The sequence below is a fragment of the Chlorocebus sabaeus genome, chromosome 21, assembly GCF_047675955.1.
Source record: "Chlorocebus sabaeus isolate Y175 chromosome 21, mChlSab1.0.hap1, whole genome shotgun sequence".
NCBI lineage: Eukaryota > Metazoa > Chordata > Mammalia > Primates > Cercopithecidae > Chlorocebus > Chlorocebus sabaeus.
Window position 1 is genome coordinate 59,519,998 of NC_132924.1, and position 19,925 is coordinate 59,539,922.

The 19,925-nt window shown below is 34.0% G+C and overlaps 1 protein-coding gene across 2 annotated transcripts in view; it reads right to left on the reverse strand.

The window, feature by feature from the left end:
- The window catches only part of VPS50 (VPS50 subunit of EARP/GARPII complex), a 119,637-nt gene that overhangs the window by 23,668 nt on the left and 76,044 nt on the right, over positions 1-19,925 (reverse strand). For both annotated transcript variants that reach the window (XM_007982147.3, XM_007982145.3), the window contains exons 19-21: positions 18,345-18,463; positions 16,031-16,137; positions 3,813-3,934 (exon numbers count right to left, since the gene is read on the reverse strand). In XM_007982147.3, coding sequence (XP_007980338.1) covers positions 3,813-3,934; positions 16,031-16,137; positions 18,345-18,463 — 348 coding nt within the window. The remainder of the gene's footprint in view (positions 1-3,812; positions 3,935-16,030; positions 16,138-18,344; positions 18,464-19,925) is intronic.

Here is a 19,925-nt window from a genome sequence, read left to right on the forward strand (position 1 = left end):
TCTCTGAGGATCTAGGTTTTCATGTGTTATCATTCCCCTTCAGTCTCAATAACTTCCCTTAGGAATTTTTATATGTCCCTTGTGACAAATTCTCTTAGTTTTTTATTCTTTTAATCTAAAAGTTCTTAATTTCACTTTCATTTTCAAATGATGTTTTTACTGGATATAAAATTCTGAATAGACAATATTTCTTTTTCTTTTGTACCTTCAAGGTACAAAAAGCCCCCATAGCCTTTTAATGGGAAGTCAGCTGTTAATCAGATTATTGGTCCCTTTTATATAATATATCTACTATGTTTTTCAAGAAAAACTTTCATCATAGGTACTCTGCTGTACATTTCTTTATGCTTCCTCTTCTCGCTGTTCATTTAGCACCTTGTAGCTGCAAAATTTTGGCTAATGTTTTTTCAAATTTTTTTTCTGACTCATTCTCTCTTCTTCTCCATCTAGTATTCCAATCACATGTATGTTTTACCATGTGATATAATCAAACCATGTGATATAGTCTGTGAGATTTTTTTTCCTTTTAATCTTTTTTTACGTTCTTCACTTTGAATAATTTTGATTATCTTTAAGTTCACATATTCTTTCTTCTGTCATGTCCATTTGGCTATTAAGCATATTGAGTAAACTTTTTTGTTGTTTTTGAAATTGTATTTTTCATTTCTAGGATTTCCCTTTTTTTTTCATTATTGTCACTACCAGAATTTACTATTTCTCTGCTGAGATGTTCAAGCATTTAAAATATATTTTGTTTTAATTCATTGAAGACAGTGATAAAAGCCCATTTAAAATCCTTATCCCTTGGTTCCAATATCTTAGAGTTAAACTAGATTGATTTGGTGCTGTGTCTGTTAGGTAAAGTTGGATTACATCACCAATTTCATTCTGGAGATTCTGGACACTGTCATTTTTCTCCCATAAACATCATTTCCTTTGTTTTCAGTACATAAGTTTTCAGTACATAAGTTTCTTGGCTGGGCTTTAACTATAAACTGTCTCTCGTGCAGCAGCTTTGGTCTCTGTTTATATTTTTTTTCTTTCACTGAGCTGCAGTCAGTTTGTTCCATATAATCATGGATCATGGAATCACATATCTCACAGTCTGAGATATAGGTTGACTGAATTTGGAAATGCCCTCTCTGGATTTTTTTCTTCTGAGCTTTCTCCACTATTTTCAGTGTTTCCAGTTTTCTGGCTCCACTTTTCTGATTCTCCAGTCCATAAAAACTTAAGGTCTTCCTGTGCTTGTCTCTACCCACGGGCCACATGGACTGCACTTAGCCCTGAGCTAAAAGCCACGGGGATAAAATTTATTTTCATAGCTCCCCTTTCTCCCATCTGCAGACTAGCATGGACCCCTCACCAGAGTCTATTTGCTGCTTCTGTTTACTCTCCAGTGTCTTCAAATAGTTGCCTTTTCTATAACATTCAGATTTTATAGTTGTTTTCTGCAGGAAATATTATCTAGAAAGGTTTTAGTCTGTCATACCTGGAATTGGAAGTTAATTCATTTCTTAAATATATAGATACCTATTTATAGGCTCTCTACAAAGAAACAGTTTTACTAATGAAAGGTAACCTTAAACGAGGCTCACAAACTGTTGTCAAATAAGAATGTTCATAAGATTTACTGGAATGGCAAATAATCAGAAGATCAATCCATACACCATGAGTGTCTACTATGTGTTTACTACTGTTTTAAGTAAGTTACAGATGGTCTTCACAAAAAAATGTGAACCAGAAAGACCAAAGAAAACATAACTTAAGAGGTGAACAATGGAAAGCTGGGGACAAGGCAAAATAAAGCAATACTATGAATAACATTATTATAATAGAATCCAATGGATCAGATATAAAATAGAGCATGAGGAAGTAGGTAATAACCAGTTCACTGAATAGCAGGAGTTTCTGGAGGAAATAGTATTAATAGGAGGAATACTTTGGACTAATGTATATACTGTGTCCCCAACCAATAATTTCTAGAAGCCAGAACCCCTGAGAAAAAGATGTTTATTTTTGCACAAGAAGCATCCATCTAAATTCTCTCACACAAGTCCCTTTCTTCTGACAGAGAAGCAGATACAACCATATAACCTGTTCTTCCCATTCTACACATTACCTAATTCCCCCTCCCCTGGTACCACTAAGATTCAACAGCTAATAGGGTAAATTTGGAGTATTTATTTATTTTTATGAGTATGAAAACTTCTATGATTTCTAATGGGCCTGAAAAGCTTATTCTCTTAGGAAATTAAAAACTACCACTTCAATATTATACACATGCATGTGCTTATTTGTGCTATTTATGTATAGATTTTCTTTGTTTCAGTATAATTAAATAGCTCTTACTGAGTCTTACAGAATTGAAAATGGTTTAAATATAAAATATCAGAATACTGTGTTCATAACAAATCTTAAATCAAATATGCAATATATTTTACAATAAGTAACTATACTTTGCTAAATTTCTGGGGTACTAGAGAATGCCATTCTGAAAAAATTCTGTGTCAGTATATAACCAGCTGGGAAATCACACCCAAAACCATTTGGTTCCCAAAAGTTTCAGAAAGATCTTATTTTAACACACCTTATCAATAATGTGTTCTGGAACTGTTCTGTCCTATATGATAGTAGTCACATGTGGCTATTTATATTTAAAGGTAAACTAACTAAAATTAGACACAATTAAGAATTCAGTTCCTAAGTCACTAGTCATACATATTTCAAGTGCTCAACAGCCATGTGTGGCTAGTGGTTACCATACCGGACATTGCTAATACAGAATGTTTCTACTATTACGAAATTTCTTAGAAAGGACTGGTCTAGAGGCACGGCCCAAAAGACAAAGTAAGGGTCACCTACAAGACTAAAACATTCTGACAATTAGCTAAAACTCTACAAGGTCTTCCTTGATTAATATTCAGTGAGTTTCCAAATTCAGGGTGATGAATTAATACATACTTTATAGTATATAAATTCTGCAGCAACATTTTGTCACTGGTCATATTAGCATTCTTTCTAAGAAATATTTTTCAGAATTAAGAACCCAAGAAATTTGGGTCCTATATAAAATGATTATGTCTTTGGCATACTTGTGATCACAGCAAGGATATAAATATTTATATAATGAATGTAGTTATACATTGAAATTTACATTTTTAAAAAGATATGAAATATAACTAGTATTATATTCATAGGACTCAATGGAATGTTTTTACACAGAAAACTGTCAAACATCTATGCAAATCACATAATTAATTTTAAAGTATCAAATTAGTTACCTGCCTAATATTGTGTTATTTTCTGTGAGCAGTAGAAAAAGATATACTCAATAACAGTTTGGAAACGCAAAAAGGAGGTGCAGAAAAACATTAATTCTATGGCAGGTAGACGGCTCAGTTCAGATTTTCAATTATTTTAATAAATATTTTTCATTATCTTTTAGATGTACTAGTGACTGCTAAGGTTGTTAGCCAATATTTAAAATGTCTCATTTACTGTTTTGTATTTTACGTGGAGCCAGATTTAAATAAAGCAATCTGTACATTTTTCATTGCCAAAATATGTCAAGGTTAGAAACAGACGTTGCACTTTTTCTTCCAAAAAGTTGAAGTGTTTATCATACCAAAGCTTAAAATTAATATAAAAGGCAATAGGGCAGACAGAAAGCTGATATCAATAATTTTGTTTTTTATGCATTCCCCAAAACAATGTTATTTGTGTATCTTCTACAAAGAGAATGAAAAAGTTTGACATTTATAAAATAAATTTTAAAAGAAAAATTTTTTTCCCTCTAAAGGTGGACTTACTGAATCATTCCGACCAAAAAAGGTATATATTGCATACAAGTAATAATCAAATAGTTGAGACATGAAATGAATAACATCAAAGGCAATTGGCTTAAGAATGTTCATCATCTGCATATATTTTCCTGAAAAGAAAAAAGAATCAAAAATTAAGTAGAACAAAATTAAAATGTTAGTCTATAATTACAAAAGGACAATAAAATTACTGTACTAAAATATTTAAATATAATGAAATATTGCACACCTTCACAGTAGCCATGTCTCAAGTACTCAGTAGTTTCATGTGGCTAATGGCTATTGTGTGGGACAGCACAGATTACGAATAGTTCCATCATCTTGGAAAATTATACTGGAGAGTACTAATGTGAATACTACAATGATATTTTCCTCTGACTACATTTTACTGTTTCTCAGATTTTTATGGAACTCCTACACTCTTCTACAAATGTTACTGTACAAACAACATTGATTCTCTTTTCTAGGAGTTTCAATTTAAAATAATTTCTTTGAAAATGTGTAAGCTTAATAGAGTAAAATACAATATAATTAAGAAAATATTTATTTTTCATAAGCTTATACATGTAGAGCAAAAGTAGAAAAGCAAGAGGAAAAATGATACACACAAGGTACTGCCCATTCCCCTGAATCCTAGCCCTGTGAAATCTTGGGTCAGAGGCCAAGAACATTTCTTTATCACTATATCATTCAAGAGCTCAATATCCACAAGGTGAAAAGAACATATCTTTCTCATTCCTTCTTTTGGAAGATGCCAATATCTCATTCCGTTTCCTCTAAATATATAATCAGATATAGTCACAGAAAAAAAACACAATAAATTAAACTTCTGCATTTACAAACTTGCTTATGTATTAGAAGAGTTCAGGAGAGATGGGATGAATCAAATAACAAATAACTACAAGTCCGCAATTCTGTTTCTTTTTTATGGGAAATAATAGGAAAAGAAACATATCTATTAAAAATGCTCTATACTTTCTTCTGCAGAAGATCTTAAAAGAGGCCATTTACTTAATTTCCAAATAAGCCAATAATTCAGGTGCTGACTCTACTTCACGTACTGCTATGATTTTAAATTGGTACTATTAAAGACACCATGACTCAAGAGAAAACACATTCACTGCAGTACAAGAAATGACAAACATACTCCAATGGAAATGTCTACTATCAAAATCATTTCTTTAAGAACTTAGTACGTCATTCTTAATTTATGTGGGAAGTGATTTTAAATAATAGTTAGATGGTCGAGAAGAGAAACACAAACAAAAATATACATCAAAACACAGTAAAAACTACTCAACTAAGATTTTATTCTTATTCCTATTTTAAAATTCTTCTGTTTCATCCTTTGCAATCATTTCACACAGTCAGACATTTTCTTGAAAATCACATTTGAAAAATATTTGAAATATACTGTTCCTAAAACACTCTGGATCATTATGCAGGTAGTTCCTCAGCTACAAAACATATGGTTACTTAAGCTACAACTTGTTAACATATAAAATAATGCAACATCGTGAAGAAAAAAATAATATATTGCATTACTCAGTTAAAAAAAAACACAAACATGAAAAAGTAGAAAGAAGTAGAATGCAAATAAGTAGGCTGGCATGCCTCTCGAACACGAGGTCCTCTCCATTCCCGATAAGATTAACCATTGTTTATACACCTAATCTTGAAAAAGGATATAAAAATGAATTATTAATAGGGAAAAGAATTTTACATGTGTATTCAGAAGAAAAAAATAGCTGTTCCTCACCATCTTGAAAAGAAAATTCAAACATAAGGATATTAATTTATTCATTCAACAAACACGTTGTGAAGGCTTACTGTATACTTGGCTTTGTATTAAGGAACAAGGAAATACACAGAGTCCTGGCTGTTGCACCTCAAAAGGTCATACATGGAAGACAATAATCAATAAGCAGACCATCGGTATATTACAGAGTATAAGAATGAGGACTCTGTCTTTCCAGTTCAAGAGGACAGAACAGGCAGACAGTAGACATTTGGAGGCTTGAGGAGGCTTATATGCCTCCTCAGATCTTACTGAATTAAAAGAGAACATTACAATGAATTAATTACTTATCTATGAAGAGGGTGAGAAGGTGAGGCTGGTAGGTTTAAGCACAAGACAATGAAAAATGTCAAAACATTTCTAGACCAGAGGTGGGCAAATCTTTCCTGTAAAGGACCCAAGAGTAGATAGTTTAGGCTTTGCATACCACACAGTCTCTGTGGCAACTATTTAGCTCTGCTGTCTTCTGTTTCAACTGCTCAACTATGCCACTGTAGCACAAAAGCAGCTCCAGACAGACAATATGCAAACAAATGAGCATGGGTGTGCCAATAAAACTTTATTTACAAAAACAAGTAGCCAGCAACTCAAAACATTTGACACCTCAAAACGTCTGTTCTAGATGACAGACAGTAGATAGGAACAGGTTGATGGAAAAACATAAGAAGCCAATAAAACCATAAGAGGGCCACAAAGGAGGTGGAAGCTATTCACTAGGACAGTAACTACTTAGAATCAAGCTGGAATGGTAGGAGTGAGAAACGGGGCTGAAAAAGGATCAAGCTACAGGTTCACATGGGACAAACTGTTATCAGTCTACTTTCCCCACCACCACCACTATTCCCCTCTCCTCTCCAGCAGTTAGAGGTGTAGGCTTCTAGAATTTACCCACAAAACAAAATAGAAACCCTTGGGGTTCCTCTCTAAAAGAAACGATAGGCCAGGCGCGGTGGCTCACGCCTGTAATCCCAGCAGTCTGGGAGGCTGAGGTGGGCGGATCACGAGGTCAGGAGATCGAGACCGTCCTGGCTAACATGGTGAAACCCCGTCTCAACTAAAAAAAAAAAAAAAATACAAAAAATTAGCCGGGCGTGGTGGCGGGCGCCTGTAGTCCCAGCTATGCGGGAGGCTGAGGCAGGAGAATGGCAAGAATCCCGGAGGCGGAGCTTGCATTGAGCAGAGATGCACCACTGCACTCCAGCCTGGGTGACAGAGCAAGACTCCGTCTCAAAAAAAAAAAAAAAGAAAAAGAAAAAGAAAGAAATGATAAACAAACCGAGAGGAAAAAAAAAAGACAGAGGGGCAAACGAACTTAAAAAATAAAAATAAAAAACTGAAAAGCTAAGGCTTCTACCTAATTCTGGGATTTAGAGGATCTGTCCCCATAAAGACTGCCAGTAAATCTACCCAAGCCCTCTCCTATTTCACATGAAGTTCCCAGTCAGAATTTCTACTGAAGAGAAAGAGCCAGCTCGAACATAGTTCTAATTACTCACAAGAAACCCACAATGGCTATGTAAGCCTTCCATTTTAAATCTAAATAGATAATCAAAAATCACCAGGCACACAAAGAAAACTCAGAGTGTGAAAATAAAAAGAAAAGCTGATCCCAAACAAAACAGAATAATTCAAGCTAAAAAGAGAAATATAATAATTATGTAGAACTCAATAATACAAAATTATCAAAAAAAGAGAATATAAAAGACTTCTTAAAGGTAAAAATATAATGTTTAAAATAAAAAGTTAAATTAAGTCTCCTAAAAGGTATAGTAAAAGACAATACTGTGGGAAACATTTGAGAAAACAGATATAAAGGACCAATTTTAGTAATGGAGGAAATTGTTTTAAAAAGAGAGAACAAAGAACATACAAAGGTGGAAATTATCAAAGAAATACTAGTGTCAGTAATAGCTGAGGAACACAGGAGTCTTCAGATCAAGAGTCCACAAACTATCAAACACACTTACTGAAAAAGAAATCATACCTAGACACATCAACATAAAATTCTGCATCAAGGAAAAAAAACATTAAAACCTTTCAGACAGAGAGAGAAATTCATCTGCAACACAATAGAATGCTAGAAGTTCCAGTTCAGAAGAAAATAATTTTTAATCTACAAGTTTATTCATAGCTAAATTGTCATTCAAGTGAAAGAGAAAAAAAAAAGACATTTTTCAGACTGACACGAATTCAAACATTTACTTCTTATCAGTCTTTTCTGGGGAATAACTAAACCATGGGGAAGAGATACACAGAGGGAGTGGCAAAGAAACCAACCAAGTAGCAGCATGGACAAGAACTAGAAACAAGAGAATGAACAGTGGGCCTGCCTTAGCCAACTCATCAGTGGGAGACACAGAGAGAAGTGTGGTTACCACACTTGAATGCTTCAAATACATTAGCAAGTTTGTAAATGCAGAAGTTTAATTTATTGTGTTTTTTTTTCTGTGACTATATCTGATTATATATTTAGAGGAAAAGGAATACGATATTGGCATCTTCCAAAAAAAGGAACGAGAAAGATATGCTCTTTGCACCTGGTGGATATTGAGCTCTTGAATGATATATAGTGATAAAGAAATGTTCTTGGCCTCTGACCCAAGATTTCACAGGGCTAGGATTCAGGGGAATGGGCAGTACCTTGCGTGTATCATTTTTTCTCTTGCTTTTCTACTTTTGCTATATATATATATATATAAACTTATAAAAATAAATATTTTCTTAAATATATTGTATTTTACTCTATTAAACTTACACATTTTCAAAGAAATTATTTTAAATTGAAACTCCTGGAAAAGAGAACTGATGTTGTTTGTATAGTGTCATTTGTAAAAGAGTATAGGAGTTCCATAACAATGCTGGAAACATGGGGGAGAAATTTTTCCCATTGGGATATGACAAGAGAGAAAATTGGTTTCTCCTATACTGAAGATTTTAAAAATTAAGGTTTGTCAGTCCAGCATCTATTGGGTTCCTACAAAAGTAAAAAGCACTTGGCCATGTGCCACATAAAGATGCTACAAAAATGATTTAAGGCTCTCATCTATTGGAGTTTATAACCTGATGGGACACAAGCAGGAACAGATTCTGAGTTGGAAGAATAGTCATTATTCTTATTTCAGTACACTAATGTGAGAAACCATCAATGAATATAAATGGCATGTAAGGCCATAATAGCACATAAGACAAACTGGAAAAGCTATAAAAGAGGCATAAAGGAAAGGAAAGTTGGTTCAGCTTGGACAATTTAGAAAAAGGTATTGAATAATGAAGTGAAGACCAGAGTAAAAAGATGACAAGTCCATTACCTAAGTGCCTGGCTACCAGGTTTATTTTTTAAATATTATATCTCAGCCCCCCAAATCTCCAATGTCATTTTCTTGTGACACGTACTGAGGGATGGTGCTTTTAGGATTATGCTCTCAAAAGATAAGGCTGTACATATAGGTAGCAATTCAGAAAATATTTTTAAATGTTAAAAATATAAATTCATGTAAATAACATCTAAATATATGTTATCTCATAGTATTATCTTATAGTATTAGTATGTAGATAATATATAGTATATATATTAGTATAGTATATATATTATACTATAGTATATATAGTAGCATAAATATTATATATAGTATAGTGTATATATTGTCTACATACTATTATATTAATGTATATATTATATATACTATATAATGTATATAATATATAAATGTATATTAATTATAGTATATTAATGATATAATTATATCATTATTATAATATGATTATAAACAGAAATACTAGCATGTAGTTTAAAGAGAATGACAAACTTTTTTTCCTTAAACATTACATATGAAAATATTGTTTATTTAAAAGATAACTTAATCATAAAACATGGTTTTAAAATTTTAAAACACATAAAAAAGTATTGTGATACTTCTGTAAGACTACACTATGACTTCATTGAACTCTAATTTTATCCAAATATCTGAAACAAGGATACTTTAAAAACAACTTATATTCAAAAAAACAAAAGAAGCTACCATTTTAATTACGTTATGCAGTCAAGAATTTTCCCGTTAAATACACATTGTTTTACATTTCAATTAGGAAAATAACAGAAAGGAACCAAAGGTTCTCAAAGTGTGGTCCCTAGACCAGCTGCATCAACATTACCTGGCAACTTGTTAAAGATGCCCATTCTCAGGTTATACCCTAGAGCTACTGAATCAGATACTCTGGGAGTGGGGGACAGCAATCTGTGTTTTGTTTGTTTATTTCAGACAGTCTTGCCCTGTCACCCAGGCTGTGGTGCAGTGGTACAATCTCAGCTTGCTGCAACCTTGGCTCACTGCAACCTCTGCCTCCTGGGTTCAAGCCATTCTCATGCCTCAGCCTCCCAACTAGGTGGGATTACAGGAGTGCCCTACCACATCTGGCTAATTTTTGTATTTGTAGAAGAGACAGGGTTTTGCCATGTTGGCCAGGCTGCTCTCAAACTCCTGACCTTAAGTGATCCATCTGCCTTGGCCTCCCAAAGTACTGGGATTACAGGTGTGAGCCACCAAACCCAGCCAGCAATCTGCGTTTTAACAATCCCTCTAGGTGATTCTGGTGGGTGCCAAAATTTAAAAATCAAAGGCTAGATCACCATAAAAGATGAATAAAACAATAAAGCACAGTTCTTCTTTCTTCTTGACAGGCCCTCATGCCTTGGTTTTCAAGACCTCTACTTCACCTCCTAATTTTTCTCCTGCCTTTCTGCTGCTCATTCATGACCTCCTTCACTGTCTGATCTTGCTGTTTGCCCTTCTAATATATCCATATCCACTGCTGTTTCCTAGGTTTCCACACTCAGCTATCTTGTGTTATACGTTTTTGTGTGTAGAAAGGGTAGTAGAACTTCTGTCTGATTTTCTATGAACTCAAAAGGTTAAGAGCTTCTGCCAAAATAAACTCATCCACTATCACAGTTTTAACTATTTTATAACAATGACTCAAATTATGTATCCTGATCATCTTTTTGCTCCTGACCTCCACATCCATCTATGTAACTACCTATAGACTATTTCTACTTAAACGTCCCAGAGGTACCTCTATACGTCCAAAGTCTACCCTATCATCAGCTCTGCAAACTTGGTCTTCCTCTCATCTTTCCTTTTTCATTTCTGGCATTATCACTAGTTAATCGCACAATCCTAAAATTTGAGTGATCGCTCATCACTGATTCACCGATTCTGTCTGTTGTATTTCTAAAATCTCTCTAATCTGCCCTTCTCTCTATTACAATGGCCACTGCCATCCATATCCAGGCTTATGTCCTCATCATCCCTTGCCTGGGACACTTCAACAGTCTGCCATCCAGTCTTTGACCTTCTCCAGTTTCCCCTTAGCCAAAGTCAATCCCTTATTTACACTTTTTTAAAAACAACAAATCTGCTGGGGTCTCTCCCCTGTTAGAAATCCCTGAAGGCGCTTGTGTCCAAGCTGCATAGGACAGTCTATGAGGCCTTCTGATAATCGGTTCTTGCCCATCTTTCTCGTCACATCTCCCCTGCTTCTGCCTCCAGCCCCCATCATGTTTCTCACATTCCAGCAAACTAGACTACTGGGATCTCTGAATATATCATGTCTTGCACATGTTCTTTCTGTCCAAAATGCCTTTATCAACTTCTTCATCTATGAGAACTTATTCATCTTTCAAACTCAATTAGGGTGTCAGTCCCCACAGTGAATCAGTCCTTTCACTTCCCACCCAAAAAGGAAAATTAATCATCATTCTTTCTCTCGCCTCTTTTCTGTTTATTTATGCTTATAACAACACACTGTAAATTTTTTTATTTGTATGCTATTTCCCTTGTTGGGTTCCTTAAGTAGAAAGACTATGGTTTCTTCATGACTGTATCTCCAACAGCTAGCTGGAAACAAAGTAGTGACTCAAAAAAACAAAAAATCTGTTGGACTAAAACTGATGAATGCAATATACATGGCAAAAAAGGAGCTGATTTCCTTAATGTTGAAATTAAAACCTATAATTTCCTTATTACGTAAAAATGAGCAGTGGATATAAGTAGTTCGCAAGTAAATAGAAATGTCTTTTAAGCATATGAAAAGATGCTTCAATTCACTCATAATTAAACACATTTTTGAATGAGATGGCATTTTTAACCTATCAGACTAGCAAGGACCCAAAGCTGGAGGATATACAGTGTTGCTGAGACTAAGAAAAGAGCTACCCTCAAATACTGTTGATGAATGAGTAAACTAACAGAACTCTGTTAGTAAGCTCGTTAGTAACCTCATTGGTAAATTGAGAATGTCCATCAAAACTGGAAATGTATATACTCTTTCATCCAGCTAGAGGAAGCATTTATAGGAATTTGTTCTATAGCTCTATCTGTATATGCACAAAGATATTTCTTCAAGGATACTTGCTGTGGTAGTTTGTAGTATGAAATGACGTAACCTATATGTTGAAAAGTAGAAGACGTATAAATTGTGGCACTTATAATATTACATCTATACAATAGGAAAAAAGAATGAAATCCACATATACTAAGATAAGTAATACATTAAGTTATTTTAAGTGTAATCTTAAGATATTTTAAGTAAAAAAGCCAGATAAAAACAGTATAGTGTAATCCAATTTTCGAAACAAACAAAACAACAACAAAAAAATAGGAGAGAGGAGATACACATATTAAATATATTTGTACTAACACTAATATTTCCAGAAGAAAACAGGAGAAACTGAGTCGTTTTGTCTGGGGAAGGAGATTTGCAGCTCAGGGGCTCTGCTTATACCTTGTGGTATTTTAATTTTTAACCACTTTCATGCATTACCTTTCAATTTAAAATGCTCAATGATAAAGAGTATGCCAGCAAACTAAAGTGCTGGGAAACTTCAACAGTCTGTCATCTAGTATTTTACCTTCCCCCAAGGAAAAGAATGTATATTATACCTAAAAGAATATATATTACACCTAAATATCCCTTAGATGCACATATCATATTTTCATTTTAAATACTGATGCATGTGCTAGGGTATATTTTTTTCTAGCTACTAAAGTGGTAATTTTGTTGTTGTCGGCAGTTGTTATAAGCATGGACTTCAGTAATCTAGCTCCTGCTCCTCAGACCTATCATACCTGCTCAAGTGAGAGCTGTTTCCAGGAGAGAGAACCACGAATACCAAGGCTATTTCACTGATGAGACACATTTCCTAAAATTTCTCTTTCTCTGTCTGCAAGAAACCATCAGGCTGACAGAATTTTCTCTTTATATAATACAAGCAAGTCTTCTGATCAGTTCTCTCCACTAGTGCAAAGCCTCCCTGAGCCTTTCTAATAAATTTAGTTACCACCTGGGGTAAGGGAGCCCCATTAACACTCTTTTGTTTACTCTCTGCTAATTATCTGCCAAGTAAATACTACTTGAAAGGGACATTTTAAATATGCCTTTAATGTTCTAATATGTGTTTCCGAAATACTCAATAATTAGTTCCTTCATCTTCTCAAGTACCAAAAATTAATCTGTCTTATTTACATAACCATACTTCTCCCTTTGTAGGAAGAGGCATGACTTTTGCCAGTTTATAATCTTCAGGCACTTCTATGCAATAACAACAGTGGATGGAATAGTGCATTTACTAGTCAGAGACCTCTGAGACAGTGGCTTCCTTAAAGTTCTGTTTTGTATATATCTAAAAACTGAAGATAAAAACATCCCAGGGAGAGAGAAAATGGTAAGAATAAAAGTCTACTGGGGATCCCAACTGAGGTGATAATGGCAGCACCTAATCCCAGTCCTAAATGAAAAGATATAAAAGTTAAATCGTCATACTCGGCATTGTTTCCTAATTGCAAGTCCAGTAAAAGATATGGTAGTGTAGAAAGCTGAAATTGCAAGAGTCAAATTCTCTTCACAGAGTAAGGTTTTATTCAGGACTGTGCCATACTTCAAAGGCTCTTGAATGTGGCTTTTCTCAGTTCCTATAAACCCACTGTTCAAAAGCAAGGCCCACTATGTTGATCAGCAATCTTCATATAAGAATTTGTTGTTACTATCGTCTGAATTCAGCACCAGAAGCATATTTCTACCATTATTATAAAGGCCTGTATCTTTTTCACAGATAATAAGGATAGTGGAATACATTGTTTTGTGAATTCCCTTATGCCTACCAAGAAGTTAAGCACTGTATTTGATGTCTGCATTAAATATGATATGATAAAGCATCATGTGCCCATTCCTCAACTTTGCCTTAGCCTTGTATTTTATTTTATTTGATTATTATGAAAATATGCCTTCAGAGTAAACAGCAACATGACTACCTCCAGCCCCTTTTGAACTAGGTAAGGTAAAAAATATAAACAACTGTTTAGATGTGTTTAATTATATTATTTTTCCCAATTTCTCATAAGAGCATGATACAGTCCCGCCCACTTTCCTTGACTTGCAGTGCTTCCTGTGGCAGAAGCATACTTCTCCCTCCCTTTGCCAAGCCTGACTTGCTTTGGCCATGACATGTCAGAGGAAGTCAAGGGTGACACATGGAAGCAGAAGCTTCAGGAGTCATAACAGAGTTTGCTCTTGCTCTTCTTCCCATGTTCCAGATTGGTTGGTACTATTCTTTCAACCTACATCTTAGAATGAAGAGACACACGGAGCAGAGCTACATATAATCAGGAGACAATGCGTATCACGAGTGAAAAATAAAACTTTGTGGTTGAAAGTCATTGATGCACCAAGAACTGCTTGTTACTTCAATATAATCTAGCAAAAGCTGACTACATCTCAAGTGATGTGTTCAGACACTGAAAACTGCTGAGTCTAGAAGGCTAAGGAGGATGACAATTATTCTGAAATGTCTGAATTTCTATCAGTGAGGACAAGATAAAGGAACTGAGCCCATGAAGCCTGAAAAATGGATTGTGGGGTGGTTGGTATGAGAAAAGGAAGGACAGGACAACTACCACCACATATCTGAAAAGTGATCACATGGAAGAAAAGAAGAAATAGAAGATAAAAGAAATAGAAGAACAGAATAAATAGAAATAGAAAAAAAAATTTTTTTTAAAGCATGAACTTATTCTTCTTGCTTCTAAGGGCAGAACTCTTAGACCAAAAGGACAGACCAAAAGCTAGAAACACAGAGAGACAGGTTTTGGTTTACCTTGGGGAAGAGACTTCTACTAATGAGATCAGTCTAATGATAGAATGAGTAGTCTTGCAAACCGCTATGTTTCCAATGACTGGGAATCACGAAACAGAAGCCAGACAGCCACCACATATTAGAGACATTACAGAAAGACAACCGACTTCATGGGAACTTATACCAATGACCTCTCAGCACTCTTCCAATTCTGATTCTACAAATTCTAGAGAGTTATTTCTGACACTATGTTCAGTCAGTTCTCTTGGAAGAAGAAGAAAAGTTTAGTTCCCTGGCAATAATTAGTCACAGAATAGCTTTTTAGAATCTATCCTTTCTTCTGAGCATCATGAAAATGTATACCTTTCTTTTCTTCTCAGTTCAGTAACATTTTTTGCTCTTTCTAGAGAAACCATGACTCCTAAAAAGCATTCTATACATTTTATCCTATTCACTAATTACATTTAATAATTATCTTAAAGAACACGGACTATTTCAATAGAGCTAAGATTAATCAAACTAGGCAATAGGTAAATACCATCTCCATAGATAGAGATTTTTATAGAAAACCACTAAAATTCCTGATTGGAATAATGAAGGTTAATATGAGAAGACATCTCTATAACTTATTTGTCAAATAGATAGACTTATTAGTGAGATAGAAAGGCTAAAAACATACAAGATGTTGAAATACTGACATTAAAAAAAAATCCACATCATCCTCAAACCCGAGTATTTAAAATATCATTTCTTCATATTGTTTCCCTTCTACAAAATCATCAATAAATGTCTTCTCTGTAATAAGAACAACATTTCCTATAATCTGAACATTTAGCTTGTAAATCCCTTGAGTCTGAAAATGTCAGAAAGTCACTATTCACTCTGCCTGACAGAATACCGTAAAGATCTATGAAACAACAAAGTAGAAAAATATTGTATAAATGTGAAACTGGTACTATCTTATCTTACATGTACCTCTAACCTACCTAGAGAATTTTTCATCACATTTCAATTAACTGAAATATTTTAGAAAAATTGGAAGATACAAAGACTTAATAAACAGGTAACTTAAAAAGAGAAACTGGCATTACTATTAGTATTATAGTATTTGGAACATTTAAAATGAGAAGCATAGACATATGATAACCTTAAATCCCTTATTGCAGAGAGCACTGGAGTATACCAGACAACGAAAACCACAAGTAAAAGTCATTCAGTAACAAACTAATTTAACTGTTATAATGTTTCTTTTTCTTTGTTTTTAAATGTGTAGCTACTTACCAACAAGTCTTATTACATTCAACGTTGTATTTGTTAAGATAGGGGCATTCACTTTATTTAGACTGTAATCTGATTTCTTCCTGCTTTTTAGAGTTTCCCGAGAAACACTTTATATGAAAAAACAAAACAGAGTTGCTAGAGTTGTCAAGTAATAAACCAATAAGTTACTCAGATTAGTCCATAGCCTTTATTAACTAATTATTTAATGAAAATCGTACTATGCATTAGGTAAAGATATAGAGATTAACTTCTTATCCTTATAAAATTTACAATCCATAAGTAAGGGAAATAAGTGAGCAAAAAAATAAAGTACCATAATGCATTTCTTCGATTATAAAACATTATCAACCACTAAAAAAACTAATCACTTTAAACAACAAATTTTCCAAGATAATTACATATCTAGGTGCAGATGTACTATGTTTCTTGATTTCAGAAACTTATAAACATGAAAAAATACCCTCCTAAGAATCTGAATTAAGTAGAGAATATTGGTGACAGTATTTGGGGTTAAGGGGCAGCATTAGGTTAGGTTCGAAAGAAAAGTAAAAGTTATATGGTCAGCACAGAAAAAAGGGCCAGCATAAAACAGGGTTAGAGATAAGAGAGAAGAGAGTGTGCTCAGAAAAGTACAAGGAGTTCACCACATTCGCAAGTAGAAGAAATGAACAGAGGGGAAAGTAACAAGAAAGGAGGCAAGTAAAGGCCGGATATCCCTGAAAGCAATCAAACCTGAGGGATATGAACCTTATCTTGAATACAGTGGTGAGTCACTAAAAGCTAACCAGAAAAACACCAAGATTAAATTTGTAACTATGAAAAAAAAAAAACCCTAAATTTAAATCTAAGAGTTGTTTGGAATGGGGCAAGCCTAGAGACAAGAATCCAAGGTAAAGGAGTTGATTTAATAATCTGGCACAGAGATAATTTTGGGATAAACTAGAATGGTAGTGGTGAAATGCCAGAAAAATTGGTCAACTCAAGAGACACAAGTTAGAATTGATAATAACTCTTAATTTATTGGCTTCAGGCACTAATTCATTCAATTCAGACTTCTTAGGGGTAAGTTTAGGGGGCTGCGGTAACCCTACCAAAAATGGAGGTATATACACATGGCAGACACTATCTTACTTGTACATTTCAATTCAAATAGACCTTTCCTTTTGGCCAAAATATGCCCAAAACATCTAATAAAGAATTCCAACAAAATAGTTCTATTTAGTTAACAGTAGATCATACTGACACTTAATATCATACATATGCAAAAACCAATAGAACAAATTTTTTCAATTAAAATAGCTACAATTTCGTGAATTGCTCACTTTTGAAAACAGTATTATTTCAGTCGGGATTTCAAGTTAAACAGTATTAAATAGGTAGCTTGGCGTTAAACGGTAAGAGTATACTTATCGTTACTACCATTAAGAAAAAAAGTACATTTATAGTCACTAAACGTATGATAGTCATGAAATCAAGTCATTTCAACATTCCAGAATCAGGCCCATTTAACTGGCAAAAGGTAAGAAAAAATTCTGTTATAATTATCATAGTTTTGAAGAGGTCAGTTTATCATAAAACAAAACTCAACCACTAATGAGGACACCTTGGTAGAAAGTTCAAATAGTGAACAAAAATGACACAGGGGAAATAAGTGGTGATTTTCTGTGTTTACAAGATTGAAGCAAGAACTCCACATACAAAACAAATGACCATTTTCTCCTTGAGGTTTTTTATTTATCTATGTAAATCACATAAATGGCCACCAAAGGCAGGATTGATTTTATAAATCTAAAGGCTTTTTCCTCTGCAAAAACTAATCTCTTTGATTATGCCCAATATTTTCGACAATAATTTTAACAGATTTTAAAAAATAACTAACTTCGTGATGCCATAAAAAAGGAATTAGAATCTTGCTACAAAAAGCAATGTCAAACACACTACATAACTCTAAGGAAAGCTACATTAAAACTAGCCATTTAAGAACTTTTAAATGGCTAAATCAATTTCTTTTTTGACACATTAACAATCCAGTTCATAGTTAAATGAACTGATTTGTGAGATGCTGGCAAAGGTTTTGCTAGGCAGAACTTTTCATATAACTATTTTATTTTTCATGAAATCCAGTTATGAAATGTTAGGAGGAAAAACACATTTTTAGCCTTCCAGGAATCATTTAAAACATACTAACTTCTGTCAGGTGACATAATAAGTACCAAAAAACATAATTTTTGTTTCTTCTTAACCTTAAAGGAAATCCTATATGTTAAGAGCACAAGATAAAATGCTAAATACCACACAATTTAAGAACAATCACCTTTTCACAGGAACATCTCCTGTCTGCTCATCCACATAGTCTCGTTTGAGTTCCTCAGGAACATCACTGTCACTGTCATACTCTTGATAAGCACTCTTTTCTTGTTCATCAGATTCATACTGAAGAAAACACAGGATATTAAAAAATGAGTATAAAGGGCCTCTTTTCGTGGGGTGTCTCAACACAGCGAAAGTACTCAATTTTATAAGAAACCGCTAAATACAAGAAAATCCGTAGTTTAGTTTTAATGTTGTCACCAAGAATCTGATTATTCTTCCATTGTCTTCATCATTCTACCTTAATCAGCACAAAAGAAAAATATTACACCTATAAAAGCTTGAATATGTGCAACAAAATAAAATCACCATAAACGAAAACCTAACAAACATTCCACTAGGCCTAAAAAGAGAAGAAGAGTACACATAAGCACGTTTGTTTTTTTTTTTTAACTTAAAGTCTCTCAGAAGTTTCACCATACTTATTTCCAATTTGCTAATAAAATTCATTAAAAAGAGGTTCAATATCCAATTCTGGCACTCTGGAAGTATTACTTTAGCTTAATAAACATGCACAACACACATGCTGATGTTTTAATTCACTATAAGACTTAATTTCAAGGGCAGCTTAGAAAATTAAGCTTAGAACACAGTGACCTGCTGAGAATGAGGACAAAAATGGTAGATTTACTCCTGAGAGGAAGGTTGTCTTCCTAACATTTTCATCATCTTTATGGCACCATGGCCCAGTGCCAGCACGGGAAAGGACAGTGGAATTCATGCACAGTAAAGGAAGCAGTGACAACACTTTCATCATCATCATCTATTAATGTTATAGATTAATATGATTAAATAATGGCTAATATTAGTATGATTAAATAATAGCTAACATTGAGTTTTTAACCAAGTATTATGCTAAGTTCTTTCATGAATTATCTCATTTAATTGTACAGACACTTCTATGAGGAAGTTTTATCTCCACATGACAGTTGAGAAAACCAGTATGATAACAACATGGAAATAATTTAGTCCCCTAATTCAACAACTGTTTTTTGAGAGTCTGTTAATAAAAAGGTCGTATTTAGATGTGGACCCTGATTCTCAAGGACATAAGTTGCACCTGGGAAGATGAGATCACACATTAATAACTGCAGGTACTCCTTTATACTTATACACAATGTGATCCTCATGCTATGCAGAAAGGTATTCTACACAAACTAGGATGTCCTGATTAGAACAACAGAGTTTTGTGACCACATCGTATCACAGATACCCATTATTTGAGGATTCAATGTTTGCAAATTTGCCTGCTCACTGAAATTTATTTGTAACCCTAAAGTCAACACTTATGATATTTCTGGAGTCATTCATAAATGTGCAGAACAGTGAAAAGTTTGAGTCATCCAACATGCATGTTCCCAGCTGAATACAAAGCATGCTCTGTCTTCTTGCTTAGGCTCTCATACTATAAACAAGTTTCCTTTTCATGACCTATTTAGTGCCAAGTGCTTTGTATTTTTGTGCTTTTTGTTGGTGATTTAACTGTTTAGAATGCCACCACAAGTGTAGCCCTGAAGTGCTGTCC